Source organism: Gobius niger (assembly GCF_951799975.1).
Source record: "Gobius niger genome assembly, chromosome: 13".
Classification (NCBI taxonomy): domain Eukaryota; kingdom Metazoa; phylum Chordata; class Actinopteri; order Gobiiformes; family Gobiidae; genus Gobius; species Gobius niger.
In genome coordinates this window covers 29,480,534-29,497,375 of record NC_136864.1, presented here as the reverse complement: position 1 = coordinate 29,497,375, position 16,842 = coordinate 29,480,534, and the positions used below count along the sequence as shown (strand labels likewise).

Genomic DNA, 16,842 nt, shown 5'->3' with positions numbered 1-16,842 from the left:
TTTTTTACCTCAACAATGTACAGAGCTGTCGGGATTTGAGGAACACACAAACGCACACGTCTACTCACAGATACTTTAAGGACAGTAGAAACAAAGGAGCTACTTTTTGGGGGGTATTGCAAAGATAATTCAGCCAGGAGACGTGTGGTGGATTTAAGCTTTTTGCCTACTTTTCTCCCATGACATCTTAGTTTTAAAGTCAACCAAATGACATTTAAACCTGGATCTATCCATTGATATTATAATTTGGGTCATTTTAAAGCATAAAATGGGACCCCTGAATGAGACGCTGTTCTAGTAGACCGACAGCAGAGGGCACTGTTCTATAATACGGCCCTGGTTGAATTAGATATGAGGTTTTTAGTGATCAGAGGTTTTCCATCTCAGTTTTTATGCCGTGTTTTATTTATTTTACCATCACACCAAAGACACAATAATACGTACATGATGTGGGAACAATCTTTCAGTCTTTAATGCTTCTAATTCTAATGTGTTTGAAATGAAAAACTGGAATTCATCCGCACAAACGCACTCGTCGTTTTCAAACTTTTATGTACTTTTGTTTTAAGTAAAGGATGTTAACGGAGCCCGGGCTGCACAATATTCCGTAACTGTCGCGGATGTTTACAACGTATGCTTCGTGAGATTTAAAGGTGCATTATGGAGCTTTTTAGAGGAATAGGCGTATTTGACTGTTAAATGATCAGCATGGAGCCTTTACTTTCCATCACTGTGGCCTCTGTAAAGCTCCAGGATCAGTTTAAGGTTTCTGGTAGGTTTTCTGGATGGGATGTGCGCATAACTGGAGTAACAAGCAAATTTCTCCATTGTGGGAAAACTTACTAGAAATGCAAAAAGACTAAAATGGACTAAATTAGTTTTTCAGCTGTTCGTAAAGGATCCGAATGAAGAGCTCAGTGATATCTTGTGATAAAGTTTTGCGACATATTGAGCAGCCCTAAATATTAATTTAACGCTTGTTGACTTTTTGTAAATGATGGAATTAAGATGAGATTTTATGTGAAAGGGATCAGGGCTATGTTTTACGGTCAAATATTTGTAAATATCGCAAATAAAGGGATTTAACACTAGTTTTTCCTTTTTTTTGTTTCTTCTTGGAGGTTTTTTGACCCATGTCGATGTGCATGGCCGATATGTTTGGCCACTTTTTCCAAATGTCTCTTCTATGATCCTGTGTATGAAGCTTCTAAACTAAAACGTGTCAGTGTTGATCTGTGACAGCAGGGGGCGCTTTACTAGGGGCATAGGGCTGATTTATTCAGGACGTTCATGCTTCGTAGGTACTTCAGAGGAAGCTGGTTTTATGGTTCTGAGCAAAAGTCTGCAACATAAAACATGTACAATCTCTCTGTCAGGAAAGTACGTGTGATCCTGACACTCCCATCATTACAGACCTGCTTCAGCATCCAGCTCTTCACGTTACTTATGTGCATCATTCATTTTTCTCAGATTAATGACAATAACAGACTTCTGGAACTAACTCAGTAAATAAGAACACAAACCATGATATTATACAGTATTTATATAGTATATTTACAACTATACATACAGACAGTGGATTGATTTAAGGCATTGTCGTTCATACAGAAACACTTGTGACATTGACCTCACATTGTGCAGGGGTTTCACTCAGAGCATCATGTTACTGACCCTGACCCTGAAGTGTCGGCATCACAAAATTACACCTCAGTCGTTTGAAAGGCACTTGGGCGGACGAACAGTGATTTATTTGTTATTTGAGTATGGGGAGTTTTATTCAAGTCAACATTGTTTCAGGAAATCTTTCTCATACACCAACAAAACACGGCAAACTATTCTCTCTGCATTAGCGAATTAAACCTCTGACGTTCACCCCCATTAAATGCTGTTTTGTGTTGATTGTATCCACCGTATTCCTGTGGCCGCAGATGAAGAAACGATCACAGGTACGACTTCCTGTGAGATGACGGAAGTACAGATGAGCCTTGTGCATGTTGTGTTGTTGGCAGTTGTACTAAAAAGCAAAGAAAGTTAAAAGTGTGGCTATAAGAGCAATGTTTGGAACATGCTCCTGGACAAAAGCGGTCTGGGGGTCAAAAGCTGAAATGTCATAAAGGTGTAGGGCACGGTTTGAACTTCCTTGACCACAGATCTTTTCCTCTACGTTTCTAAAGCTCGCTAAAAGTGGAAAGGTCAAATTGATTGCATTCACGCAATGGCTCTTGGTGAATAGGAATAAGGTGGATAGATCAGAAGTCTCCCAAAACGACTTCATGCAGGTTTGATGGAGGGCAACTTCACAGAGGTGCAAATAAATACTTTCTTAAGTCCATAGTTTTTCTCTATTGATGGTCAGTTTGAGGTCAAGATGTGCGCATACAGTGAGAGTACTGCTAGGATGACACTGAATACTGAACGTGTATGTATTTACCGAGCAGACCTTTATCCGTACGTCAACCTTATCTGAAGTTATAAATAGTAAAAACGTCCAGCGATGTCCAGCAGCGCGTCTACAATCCTCCACAAAGTCGCTGGTGTCTCCGTCAGGGCGCACTGGCGTTCATCTTGTCCACGCAGCTGTCCCAGAAGGTGGCCAGCCGGTTGTCCTTGTTGGCGCAGAAGTCGGTGAAGTCCCGCAGGAGCCGGTCGGCCAGCCTCTCGTCCCCCAGCACGCCCGCTCGCCACGCTTTGGTCAGCATGGTGTTGTACGCCCAGTAGAAGCCCGTGCGCTCCTCGCCCCCGAACGGGCCCTGGCCCGCGGACGTGGTGGAGTTCCGGCGCCGGCGTTGGGGGGCGCTAGAGTACTTCCGCTTGGAGTAGGGCAGCTGCAGGAACACGGTGCCTGGGAGAGGAGGGATTACGCAGTTTGATTAACACACGATCTTGTACTTCTATCTTAGTGAGGACACTCATAGACATAATGTATTACCCAGCAGTGTTAATTTTGACAACATATTTTAATTTAGTCTTTTGTCTAGTTTTGTCTAGTCTTAGTCTTTTGTCTAGTTTTAGTCAAAAAAATATCTTCAATTTTAGTCTAGTTTTAGTCGACTAAAATTGCAAGTAAATTTAGTCGACTAAATTTAAGACGAATTTAGTCGACTTTGCATTGATAATATTCATTATAATCATATTTAATAAAGCTCTTCTGCTTCATGGAGCTGCTCCACATGAACAAAACTCAGAGCTGATCCTTTGGCAGAGAATTTACATGATCTGAGGCTCTTTCAGACGCTCAATACAAGTTTGGATGATTTTAGTCTCTCCCTTTCATTTTTATTTAGTCTTATTTTAGTCGACTAAAATATCTGGACATTTTAGTCACAGTTTTAGTCTCATGAAAAACTCTTAATTTAGTTTTAGTCCAATTTTAGTCGTCAAAAATAACACTGACTAAAATTAAGACTAAATATTTTAGTCGACGAAATTAACACTGTTACCTAGACTCTAACCCTAAGATTTGGGCTCTAACCCTAAAACCACACACATACAATCTTGTACTGCTATCTTAGTGAGGACACTCATAGACATAATGTATTACCCAGACTCTAACCCCTAGCCATAAACCCTTAACTCTAACCCTAATCTTAACCCAATTCAAAACCTAACCCTAAAACCACATCTTGACCCTCAAACAGTCCTTGAAAGAAGTGAGGACCACCTAAAATGTCCTCACTTTCCAAAAATGTCTTCTCTGTTGGTTAAGAACTCAATCTGGTCCTCACAATGTCGTAATTACAAGAACACACACAAACTAAATATTACACATTATTTACTTTCCAACCAAACCTATATGTCTAATCTCTTAGGACGCTGGTCCAAGAGCAACAACAGCCTTAAAGTGACAGTCTGTGACACTGTTTCCCAACCTGCGGTACGGGGACCCATGGGGGTACACGAGAGCTTAACAGGGGGTGCGTCGAATCATTTCATTTTTAAAAATAGGACAAAACTTAATTGAAGCTATTTAAAACATGTCCAATAAAGAAAATGAGTTTGAGAGCTGTGTTTATTTTTTTAGTAATAAACAAGTCATTCACATTCAACAATGCCCTCGAGATCTTTGAATAATCTCACTTGAACCACATGTGTGTCCATGAAAGGGTCGGCCATTATATGATTATTAAACCTCGCTCATTCGCACAAACCTGTTACATGGATGTACTGGGGCTTGTTCTCAGAGGGGAAGTTGAAGGCAGAGGCCGAGAACTTGTCGTGAACAAATCCGAATCTGTAGAGGATGGCCTCCTGGAAGAGCTGCATGCGGTCCCAGTACGTCTCCGGCTCAAACCCTGACAGAGGGGACACGGGTTACATGCCTCACTAACAAATCAAACACTGCGGTGATGAATACGGTTTGAGTGTGAGGGATCCTGCGTACCTTCGAAGAGGTTGTCGCTGCTGTTCTTCAGCAGACTGTGGATGTGCAGGGGGATGAACAGGTGCGCCCGGAGGGGGTCACCGTACAGGTAGGAGGTCAGAGAGAAGGGCACCTCTAGCACCGGGACCAGGAGGAACCCACAGGAGGCTGCCTTCCTGTGCCAGCCCTGCACCTGAGCGGAACAAAACATATACAGCACAAACTCCTTCAGAAACATCTTACTAAATAGACAAGGCAAACCCCAACTCTAATCCCGATCGCAAACCATGTCAGAAAAGTGCTCTGAGATACGATCGTTACCATCTCGAAGAGCACAGCGGCGGTGACAGCCATCCAGTGCAGCTTGATCTCGAAGGCGGCGTTGGGGGAGAAGTTCCCGTGGTAATAGCAACTGCACCACTCGCTGCGGTCACTGCGGTTGTTCACGTCCACGTCCAGAGTCACTGTCTTCTGCTCCGGGACAGTGGCCGCTGTGGGGGAGGTGGACAACAGGACAGGGTGGAGGAGGCAGAGGCGAGATATCAGACACACACAAGTAGTTTTATATTAGCTTGGACTGCAAGGTATTGGGACATTTGCTTCTTTTATTTCTTTACCAACCGTTATTTTTTATTGGTTTTGGCTTAGAATGCAAACACTCAGCTTTGATTTGAAGGTATTCACATTTCAAATCGAAGCACAAACTTAAAGGGGACATATTATGCCAAACGGCCTCTTGTTATGATGGTTTTCCTGTGTAGTTTGGACGGAGTTGTATTATAAGCGATTCATGCACTGCCCTGTGTGTGTTCACTGATCTATTTTCATTTGTGTGCCAGTGTTTTTATATTTTGTGTCATTTTGTTCATTTTTCTTCTGTGTTCTTCTTTTGTACCTGTGTTACGTCCTCACCCTGTGTAACCAGGAAGAGCACAGACGTGCTCTCACGCAGCTCACTCAAGAACACAAACACAAATGAGTAGGAGTGTAACGGTTCAGCTCTCTCACAGTTCGGTTCACGGTGCATTACCCATGGTTCAGTGCATCACAGTGCAAGTACAATAAAAAGGTTTTGAAGTAAAACAGCCTAACTGTTCCTCATTAGGCAGTATTTATAATCTCATAATACAATTGCTTTATAATCTTTCAAAGCTGCTTTGTAAAGAAAACAAAACTGTAGTGTTCAAAAGAAAAGAAAAAAAATCAGCGTTAAAGCAGTACGAAGTAAGTTGTTTACCATAATAAATCCTTTTCGTTGTCCCTCTGGGGGTAATACGAGTGTTAGTACGATGACTGGGGGTCTGCAGCTTTCCCTGTTCCAACCCGGAGGCCCCAATACACACACATGGAATCATGAAGAAGAAGCTAACAGGCTAACGGGCAAAGCTAACTGCAGGCTAGTACAGTATTTACAGCCAAGTTTGAGTGAAAAAAATGATCTCCATTGTGTTATTGGATGTACAATCTCCGTCTCTCCCTTTGTCTTTTCTGTCAGCGCAGTATTTACTCTCACGGACAATTAATGAATAAAAAAATGCAACATGCTACGACACTTGCAGTGGCGCTTCTGGCCTCTAGGGGTGTGAGTTACTTAGTACTGCTTTAAGTTTCACTTTCACTTTCCATTCCACCGCAGCTAAAACACTCACAGAGAGGCGTTGGGTTTGAGGCCTGTGTTTGGCCAGTTCCAACATTTTACTTGGACTTATTTGGAGACAAAGCTATTGGAGCATTTGTCTGGCGAATGGATCTGTCACTCACCGCTGCCTGGTCATCTGCAGGTGAAGGTGTCTCCTGCTGATGACCAGGCAAAGCCACGCAGACTTCATGTGTTTTTGGAGAGCGTCATTCGGTCTGGAGTGTCTACATCCTTCGGTTTATCTTTGGACCAGAAATAAATGACTCGTTTCTATTTGAAGTCGTTTCAAGTCAATATTACCTCTTGCAATGTTTGAAGTGTTAAATAATGTTGTGTGCGTGCAGTAGATGATCACAAAATGCCCCAAAAAGCATAATATGTCTCCTTTAAGTGTCATTGAAAGTAAAAAATAATGTATTGGGAGAGGCAGGAGGCCAGGGTCACACACAGGAGGACAAAAACAAACCTTTGCGCTGGTGCAGACACTGAAGCCAAGCGGAGAGCGGGAGGCGAGGGGCGGGCACAGTGACTACGGCACTACTGACCCACAGCCACCAACACCAAACATGCAGGACACACCACACTCGGGCTCCTTCTACCCATGCACTACACACTAATGACCACGAGTCCGAGAGGAGGCTGTGAGCAGGAGTCACGAGGACGAGGCGTGTCACAGGAGAACATTAGTCACAATTAAGATGATGGAGATGGTTTTAATACGGCTCAGTCTGTGTTTTGTTCCTTCATTCTGGGTCAAGGCCAAATGATTATTCACTTATGGAATGTGTGGATCTTGGACTAAAGAGAATGTTGACTATAATGCAACGGGAATGTGCTCTTGTAAATAATTTCAGAATGTGGACAGTTACCAAGCCTGTTACCGCAGGAAAGCTTTCAGAATCAGTTATCCAATGTATTTTTCCTTGGCTCAAACATCCCAAAGTAAGAACAATACACATTTCAGCTGTTGTCAACCGACCACATTTAGGTGAGCTCGAATCCTAGTTAGAAATCATTAATGATTGTACAGACCTTTTGGGATTTAGCAAAGAATTAGCGCATAAAAGTCTCCTCTGAGATAAATGCTAATTCATACTCTTCTTCTGCTTTTTGTGAGGTGCTCAGGTGGATGTGTTAAGATGGATGTGCTCAGATGGATGTGCTCAGGTGGATGTGCTCAGGTGGATGTGCTCAGGTGGATGTGTTCAGGTGGATGTGCTCAGGTGGATGTGTTCAGGTGGATGTGCTCAGGTGGATGTGCTCAGGTGGATGTGTTCAGGTGGATGTGCTCAGGTGGATGTGTTCAGGTGGATGTGCTCAGGTGGATGTGCTCAGGTGGATGTGTTCAGGTGGATGTGCTCAGGTGGATGTGCTCAGGTGGATGTGTTCAGGTGGATGTGCTCAGGTGGATGTGTTCAGGTGGATGTGCTCAGGTGGAGGTGCTCAGGTGGATGTGCTCAGATGGATGTGCTCAGGTGGATGTGCTCAGGTGGATGTGCTCAGATGGAGGTGCTCAGATGGAGGTGCTCAGGTGGAGGTGTTAAGATGGAGGTGCTCAGGTGGATGTGTTCAGGTGGATGTGTTCAGGTGGATGTGCTCAGGTGGAGGTGCTCAGGTGGATGTGTTCAGGTGGATGTGCTCAGGTGGAGGTGCTCAGGTGGATGTGCTCAGGTGGATGTGCTCAGGTGGAGGTGCTCAGGTGGATGTGCTCAGGTGGATGTGTTCAGGTGGATGTGCTCAGGTGGATGTGCTCAGGTGGAGGTGCTCAGGTGGATGTGCTCAGGTGGAGGTGTTCAGGTGGATGTGCTCAGGTGGATGTGCTCAGGTGGAGGTGCTCAGGTGGATGTGCTCAGATGGATGTGCTCAGGTGGATGTGCTCAGGTGGATGTGCTCAGATGGAGGTGCTCAGATGGAGGTGCTCAGGTGGAGGTGTTAAGATGGAGGTGCTCAGGTGGATGTGTTCAGGTGGATGTGTTCAGGTGGATGTGCTCAGGTGGATGTGCTCAGGTGGAGGTGCTCAGGTGGATGTGCTCAGGTGGATGTGTTCAGGTGGATGTGCTCAGGTGGATGTGCTCAGGTGGATGTGCTCAGGTGGAGGTGCTCAGGTGGATGTGTTCAGGTGGATGTGCTCAGGTGGAGGTGCTCAGGTGGATGTGCTCAGGTGGATGTGTTCAGGTGGATGTGCTCAGGTGGATGTGCTCAGATAGATGTGCTCAGGTGGAGGTGCTCAGGTGGATGTGCTCAGGTGGATGTGTTCAGATGGAGGTGCTCAGGTGGAGGTGCTCAGGTGGATGTGCTCAGGTGGAGGTGCTCAGATGGAGGTGCTCAGATGGATGTGTTCAGGTGGAGGTGCTCAGGTGGAGGTGCTCAGATAGATGTGCTCAGATGGAGGTGCTCAGGTGGATGTGCTCAGGTGGATGTGTTCAGGTGGAGGTGCTCAGATAGATGTGCTCAGGTGGATGTGCTCAGGTGGATGTGCTCAGGTGGATGTGCTCAGGTGGATGTGCTCAGATGGAGGTGCTCAGGTGGATGTGCTCAGGTGGATGTGTTCAGGTGGAGGTGCTCAGATAGATGTGCTCAGGTGGATGTGCTCAGGTGGATGTGCTCAGGTGGATGTGCTCAGGTGGATGTGCTCAGGTGGATGTGCTCAGGTGGATGTGCTCAGGTGGATGTGCTCAGGTGGATGTGCTCAGGTGGAGGTGCTCAGGTGGAGGTGCTCAGGTGGAGGTGCTCAGGTGGAGGTGCTCAGGTGGAGGTGCTCAGATAGAGGTGCTCAGATGGATGTGCTCAGGTGGAGGTGCTCAGGTGGATGTGCTCAGTGGAGGTGCTCAGGTGGAGGTGCTCAGGTGGATGTGCTCAGGTGGAGGTGCTCAGATGGAGATGCTCAGATGGAGGTGCTCAGGTGGAGGTGCTCAGGTGGAGGTGCTCAGGTGGATGTGCTCAGTGGAGGTGCTCAGGTGGAGGTGCTCAGGTGGATGTGTTCAGGTGGAGGTGCTCAGATGGATGTGCTCAGGTGGAGGTGCTCAGGTGGAGGTGCTCAGGTGGATGTGCTCAGGTGGAGGTGCTCAGATGGAGATGCTCAGATGGAGGTGCTCAGGTGGATGTGCTCAGGTGGAGGTGCTCAGGTGGATGTGCTCAGGTGGATGTGCTCAGGTGGATGTGCTCAGGTGGATGTGTTCAGGTGGATGTGCTCAGGTGGATGTGCTCAGATGGATGTGTTCAGGTGGATGTGCTCAGGTGGATGTGCTCAGATGGATGTGTTCAGATGGAGGTGCTCAGGTGGAGGTGCTCAGGTGGAGGTGCTCAGGTGGATGTGCTCAGGTGGATGTGCTCAGATGGATGTGCTCAGGTGGATGTGCTCAGGTGGAGGTGCTCAGGTGGAGGTGCTCAGATGGAGGTGCTCAGGTGGATGTGCTCAGATGGATGTGCTCAGGTGGATGTGCTCAGATGGAGGTGCTCAGGTGGATGTGCTCAGGTGGATGTGCTCAGATGGATGTGCTCAGGTGGATGTGCTCAGGTGGAGGTGCTCAGGTGGAGGTGCTCAGGTGGAGGTGCTCAGGTGGAGGTGCTCAGATGGAGGGGTGAGTGTGACTCCTGGTTCACAGTGCCCTCTCAGACTGGGCCTAGAGCTCTCCTCTGGGGAAGGCTCTGCAGTCGGCTGGCTGTACCTAGCAGTGCGGCGGCCTGGCTGCGTCCTCCAAAGCTGCGGCTGAAAGAGCTGTGCCTACTTGCGTAGGAGGCGGGCCTGCTGGGTAACCACGGCAACAGGAAGGCCGGCAGGTCACACGGTCTGCGCTCCTCCAGGGCGAAGGCCACCTCGAACCACTTCCTCTGGAACAGGGCAAAGTCCTCCAGTGACGCAGTGGACCAGCCGCCCGCTGCCGAGGGCGGCGGCTGAGAGGCTGCAGCTGCACACAGAGCCTTTCTTAAAACCTTTGAAACTAAGGTTGAAATGTGTGCCATTTATACCTTTTCATATCTTCTATCATATCGTAATCTTTTATTTCTATACTGTAAACATTTTAAGGTTAACCCTATTTTTAGGTTTATCCAAAGGTCCAAAGATACTTTATTATAAGATTGACTCTTTGGAATCTGCTGTTGTGAAGTGAACCAATGAGACAGAACAGAACACCTTTATTTTTACTGTGACTTAATGTCCAACGTGGCGATACACATGGTTCTTTTGGGACTCTTCCTGAGCAATGTCATGCAATTACCATAGAAAATAAGCTTTCATCTCAACTCGGGCAAGTATGTATCAGATTTACTCTCTGTACATTGGATTATTCAACCTGTCACTGACTGGAGAATAGAACACTGGACTCACCATCCTTGTCTCCTACAATCCTGTAAAAGTAGAACCCATAGACAAACATGCGCATGGCGTCTCCTGAAGCATGAGTCACTAATCCCTCCTCCAGCAGTTTCTAGGAACACAGTGTTAAAACATAATGCACAGCCTTAGAGCCACTATCCCACATTCTCCTGCTGGTGCTGTGTCTACCTGCATGATGTCCACAGCCATGCCCTGTGTGGCCACTCCCTCCACATTGTTGACCAGCCAGTGCACCACCTCAGCACTGATGAAGCAGTTCAGAGGCAGTCCTTTCTGCTCAGGGAGGAGCTGCACCCCGGTCCTATGCATCGGAAACATGGGAAAAGGAAACAGTTGAATAATAATCCATGTGGCTGTTCAGCTTACATATAAAAGTCAAGTCTCACGTGGGATGTTTGATGGCCTCCAGAATGTCCAGTGAAGTTGGGGAGGAGGACAGAGACAGAGCTCCTGTTGCAGACTGCCCACTGTAAAAACAAACTTTATTAGACTAACCCCGTCTTCTCCTTTGAGTCAGCTCGGGGGAGTTTACCTGGCATCGGTGGAGCTGCTCTCTGCGGCGGCCGGGGCAGGGGTCTGCTGGCCCCCTTTATCCACATTCTCTGTGGGCTCCGCGGGCAGCTGCACACAGGGCGGACTTAGTAGTTAGGGTTATCACACAGTGTAGTGTGGTGGAGAGGTTACTCAGTTACTATGGTGATTTCAGGAGATAGGAGCTAGATGTTACATACTCTAACTTTTCATGTAGAGATTGGGATCGTGTCGTTACACCAATGGGTGGAGCCGGTAGCATAAACTGAGTGACAGAATGACGCTAGCGATCGTCTCATCTCTGCTCATCAAAATAAGGCTCTTGATTGTCCAACTGGCAGTGAAATAAAAGGTTTGTGAGCAAAACTGGCCATTTTCCTGTGGTTATAATCGCAGGTTCGGAATATTTTATGCCCAGAACGAGAAAAGCAATCAAGGATAGAAAACAATGAGTCCTTTAGGCACAAATCTACTGTGGGATAAATATATTTACAATGATGCAACCCAGCAGTTAAATGAGATGTTACCTTCTACTACTTTGTTCTACTTTTACTTACTTTTCAAAATATTGTTAAGGACATTACGGGCTGTTGACCACAAGCATTTCAGCTTTCTGCCACAATCACGACGTACAACACCAATCTCTACAGGCAAAGAATGGCCGGACAAAATCTTTTGAAAGTCAGCATGTTCGTTAGTCCAACTGACAACTCTCTATCCACACTTTCTACTTTCAAATGTCTGGAAAATGTTCAGTTAATGCACCAATAGGCTTTGAGCAGGGCACCATCATCCTAGTTCAGGCTAACTTCCTGTGCTCGTAACCGCTTCCGGTCCTTGCTTTGTTCTTAAGGGGAGCTAGTTCAAAATAGATAAATATTAAAGGACTAATAATCACTTACATGTATAAAAAAAACGTTTGCGGTAGGGGACTACTAGTCTTGAAGCTAAATGCTAATGTTATTTTGATAATAAACATTAAATGGCGCCACGATCTGAACTCATCATATAAAACCATCGTCTTGACTTTGATTTATTTCTTTTTTTATCTTAGTTTATTCATATTTTATGTTTAAAAAAAAAAAAGAGGGACAGGAAACAATTTTGAACAAACAGGAAGTTGACTGGTACATGCAGTGCGCCACATTTTAAAGTATTGCCATTTGCAATAAATGTTTTGAAACTAAAATTCCGCTAACATTTGTAACATGTCCAGGGGTCTTGACATTAGAAAGAAGACAAATACAAACTGCTAAGCTAATACATGAAATGAACATGCATTTCAGAACATGTTTGGAGAGCCATATTTCCAAGCATAGCAAGAAGGGGGGGTGGGGGGGGAAACACATGTAGAAAGCGTCCACACACCGCTCCGTACTGACCTGTGAGTGGGGGATGTAGGAGGAGCGCGGACTACGAATAAAGTCCAAAAGAAAGCCGCCTTCCTGAGGCCAGCGGCAGGAAACACCAAGGATTCAACACCCAGAGTCAATCACGACAGGAGAGGAGAGAGCCAGCACAGCAAAGCCCACAGACAGTCAACAATCAGAGGAGACATATTATACAGGAGACACTTTCAGGGGGCTTTTGACCCTTATACAACATTGTCTAGGAGGTTTTAAAGAGCTGCACGTTTGAGCAGATGGCCAACAAGTGCAAAAGTGGGAAGGATGGACTCAATTAAATCCCAACAGATTCTGGAGGAAAACTTGAACACCATCTGTGAAAAAGCTGAGGCATTCAAAAAGTCTGAATAAATAATATGTCTCGTTAAAGGTAAAAGCGGAACTACAGCGGCAAACACAGAACTAGGACTGACCTTGCGGGGGCTGTCCACATATGAGGGCGCTACAGACACCGCTGGGGGGTCGGGGGTCACCACGGTGGGCTTGGGCTGAAGCTGCTGCTCCTCCAGTGTTCTGCAACGAGAGCAGGAATATGTTCATACACTCCACTGTACACAAGGAACCGTCCTGTGGATGACCTGGGGAGGTCCTACCCACTCAATCATCTGACACAAACACTGAAGGGTCTGACACTCGACTTGGGCTTCACAAAGAGATGTACTATGCTGTCGGTGCACTCGCCCCCTCCTCCTGCTGTGACCCTGCAGCTGCTGGGGACATGGAAGAATCATCTATTGAGTGACCTACTCCCTTGTCTACACCAAGACCACCTCTAAAATGCCAGTATTACACCGGGACTCGGCAGTCAGAGGGGCATCACACCAAGGCTTATTGTGGCATGAGCTCCTGATGGAAGTCAGTCTGCTCACTGTTGTCTCAGACACCAAGCTGTCATGTGTTTGTGCTGTGTGCTCATACTACGGTGTCTGTGTTAACTGTGTTCAAAGAACAAACCTAACAACCTGTATTGAAATATTGATTGACCTACGGTATTGTAATGGAGATAAACAAACATAGTGGCATTCATGTGTTTCCTATTGCAACCAGTTTATGGTGCCTTTAATATATTCATGGTGCCCTTTCACGTATGAACAATGTCTTTTGTATAAATGATGAAACAATCCTGCTGAAAGAACTGAGTCTTTTCATATGTTAACGCCCTTTAATGAGCACATCCTACAGACATTACCTTTAAATAATGACACCTTGTGACCGCATGACTCACTTCTGGTTCTGCTCCATCTCCAGCAGGGCGGATAAGGCTGACGTGCCCTTTTTTCCCTGGGGAGGGGGCACCGGCTCAGGGGGGTACGCGGGCAGAGGGGTAGTCACCTTCATCGGGGTCCCTTTCTGTACCAAAGGAAGAAAATCCATCACGTTTTTGTTATTTGAAATGGCATAACCTATAGTTATACTACCTATCAACATGAAACAAAAACTGGCACGAAGTGTTCATTGTCAGCTCACAGTAATAAAGGTGATTATTGTTTATTGAGGCATTATAAAGTGGAATTATGCAAACATTGCATAGAAAAAAAATACTACAGACCAAAACTTTATGGTCTAAAGTGAAAGATTTGCCTGAATATTTCAGTAAAAGTTTTGAAGATCTGTACTTTACTTGAGTTGTATTTTTGTTGAGAACTTTTACTCCACTTCAATTGAAAGGTAAACATAAAATAATATAATAACTTATAATAGACACTCCAGAATAGCAGGGCACTGTTCAGATGTACCACAGACTCACGAAGAGGAATACTTGTCCCCATTGCGCTGCCGTACAGGTTTTAAGTAAATACTTCAGTATATTGACTTCAGTATTAATCTAACTGAGAAACCTTTATTTGTATTGGAGTTTATTTGACCAATACTATTTTTACTTTTACTCAAGTCCGGAAATCCAGCACTTTGACCACCTACACTTATGTCACTTTTATATATTTTCTAATGGACCTTTTGAGCTTTAAATATGTTGTAATGTTGTAATGCATGTAGAGTTTTTGAAAGAAAGTTTTTCTTTCAAAAACAGACCTGTTTTTCATTTGGTTCACGCGGTTCAGAGTAATCCTGTTCACTTTGTTCCTTTCTTCATGGTTTCTTCTTCTACTGTAGAAGACTGATCTGCACGTCCTGGTTATATTGTGTTATTTGAATAACAAGAAAATGTGAACTCACTCTGATGATCCTGTCCGATCGATGGCGTCGGCGGATGCGGTTCAGGCCCTCCAGGAAGCGTATGAACCCGTCAGGCAGTGGCCCCTCCCCGCAGCCCGCCCCGGGGCCTTCTCCATACACGTCCCAGGGGCCCTCCATGTCCCCCACGCGTCGGGCCCCTCCAGCTGGCAGCAGCAGGAAGCGCGTCCTCCAGAACTTCAGCGAGTCGATCAGGCTAAAAGACGAGCACGAGGCACACTGTAAGTTCACTGAACACGTCACACCGGACTCACCGACAGACTTTAAAGACTCTTCCTGATTTTTTCAAGCATTATTGTAAAAACAGACAGACTGTATGAGAAAAGACCTTTGGTAAGTGATAAGACACAGCTAAAAGTGCCAGTGTCGTATCACAAGTCCTTCCCGCTGTTGCCCACAGGGGGAGCTCCAGGCAAACTCCTCAATGGGCTTTACCCCTGAGTCACTCTTTTATCCTTACATGGACAATATTTGAAATTCTAAAATGCAAAACATCAATGCTGGAGTTCATTTTGACAACACTTTTACAGTTTGTTTCAGTCAAGAGTTAATCAAACGAAATCTTAAACCTATTTAGTCAACTTTACATTTGTAATATTTTCAAGGTCCACTGTTTCACGAAGTTTCTCCCGCTTGGACAGAGAACAGATTTGTTCCTTTGGCAGTGAATTTAAATGGCCATTTTAGACATAGTTTTAGTCTCATGAACTACTTTTAGTTTTAGTCCAACTTAAATAAGAAAAAAACATTGCTTTGGCTTAAATTACGATGATCACAATTAAGGTTTGTGAACTGAATCTTGGTTTTAAAATACCACTCTCACAGTTCTTGCCAGTATTTATCCAAAACTGTGCAATCCAATGCATGTCTAATATCTGCCTTTTTAAAATCAGAGCACAGAGAATAAACCTGAAGTCCTCGGATCCCGCGGAGCAGATGTACTGGTCCAGGTAGTTCCACTTGTACTCCTCCAGCCGCTCGTGTCCGAACTCCACCCAGCAGGACACGAACTGGGCGTCAGCGTGAGGCGGGCACAGGCTGTAGTTGTAGTTGATCTGCGCCGTCTCATAGGGGTACCTAACACACATACACAGAGTGAGAAGATCATTGGTATTTGTCCGGTCTCAATTAGCAGATCACAAAGACGGCAATTGTTTTGGAAGAGTTAAAGAAAATGTCTCGGTGAGGTTTTCTTAAAGGGACTATACAGAGTTTAAAAATGTTAAAATAATGTATATCCCCGTACATGTTCCAGCCGTGTCCTAATGTGTAGAATGAGCCCAGACCTGTTCACCACAACTACCTCTAAAATCCTGCACTGTCACTCAAAAAGGTGTTAATTCAAGTCCAAAGTGCTGTCATGCATGAGCTTAATATAGAAGGTGCAGTTACACGTATGACCTGAGGTGGCAGTAGTGAGTATAAAATGGCAAACTTGCATCTAGTCCCTTTAAGACGAGACGCTGCGGGGGAATAGGGAGAACAATTCTAGTTTAGAGAAAATGCATGTATGTTTTCCTACAAAACATAAGAAATTTTATGCATAAAAATGGCCAAAACTGCCTATATTTTCAACGATGAAATCTAAACAATGGATAGACCCAGATCTGTTGATATGATGAATAAGCTAATCATAAGTGAAATCTGTAAAAACTCTCATTTTGTCTTGTTTTTTGGGGTTAATAAATCAGACTGGGGAATACAGTGCAGCACATGTGGATATAAAATAGGTCAATATTTGTGAATGAATTAAGTTACTATGAAAATAAAGATGTTGAGGAAGATCGCGCTGCGTGATTATTTTTATTTTTTAACCTGCCGTGTCTCGCCTTAAAGGTCCTGTAGTCTTTTACTATTTATTAAGGCCCAATAACCTTTGAGTCCCAAACTCCAACAGTTTGCAAAATGTCTCTCCCTGCTCTTTCACCCTGTGCTGTCCTGACTAATAAAACCTACAGACCAATGATAATGATACGAGGAGTAAAACGTCCGTGCAGTATCTCCTAAAGTTTATTGACGGAAGTGAGCGGGGGAAGTCTTTAGGAGTTACTGCGCAGACGTTTTGCTCCTCGTATCATTACGCCTCACAATATAGTCCCCCTTTTTATTTGCTTATAAAATCGACATGCTACATTTCTGTGTAAATATACTTCGCATGAAAACACTTCACGTAACTTTATTTAAATAGGGAACACGTGGAAGAGCTCGGTAGCTTCTATCGTGAGTTTGTTTGGAGCTATATGACATGTGGGAGAGGCTGCGTATGTGCTCCGTTTGTGTGACAGAGCGCACGGACAAAGACCAGACGGGGATATATTAACTCGGCTACGGTTAGGTAAGAACATATCTCAGTATGTAAAAACGGTGGCCTATT

General features: G+C 45.1%; 1 protein-coding gene across 1 annotated transcript in view; it reads right to left on the bottom strand.

Annotated features, from left to right (window-relative positions):
• Positions 1–2,284: 2,284 nt before the first annotated feature.
• depdc5 (DEP domain containing 5, GATOR1 subcomplex subunit) overlaps positions 2,285–16,842 on the bottom strand; it is a 30,461-nt gene continuing 15,903 nt past the window's right edge. Inside the window, exons 29-42 of the mRNA XM_079570189.1 lie at positions 15,378–15,545; positions 14,451–14,664; positions 13,501–13,625; positions 12,689–12,788; positions 12,252–12,314; positions 10,871–10,959; positions 10,725–10,805; positions 10,507–10,639; positions 10,330–10,429; positions 9,668–9,907; positions 4,682–4,851; positions 4,382–4,553; positions 4,149–4,292; positions 2,285–2,842 (exon numbers count right to left, since the gene is read on the bottom strand). Of these exons, the coding sequence (XP_079426315.1) occupies positions 2,544–2,842; positions 4,149–4,292; positions 4,382–4,553; positions 4,682–4,851; positions 9,668–9,907; positions 10,330–10,429; positions 10,507–10,639; positions 10,725–10,805; positions 10,871–10,959; positions 12,252–12,314; positions 12,689–12,788; positions 13,501–13,625; positions 14,451–14,664; positions 15,378–15,545 (2,098 nt within the window). The 3' untranslated portion in view covers positions 2,285–2,543. The remainder of the gene's footprint in view (positions 2,843–4,148; positions 4,293–4,381; positions 4,554–4,681; positions 4,852–9,667; positions 9,908–10,329; positions 10,430–10,506; positions 10,640–10,724; positions 10,806–10,870; positions 10,960–12,251; positions 12,315–12,688; positions 12,789–13,500; positions 13,626–14,450; positions 14,665–15,377; positions 15,546–16,842) is intronic.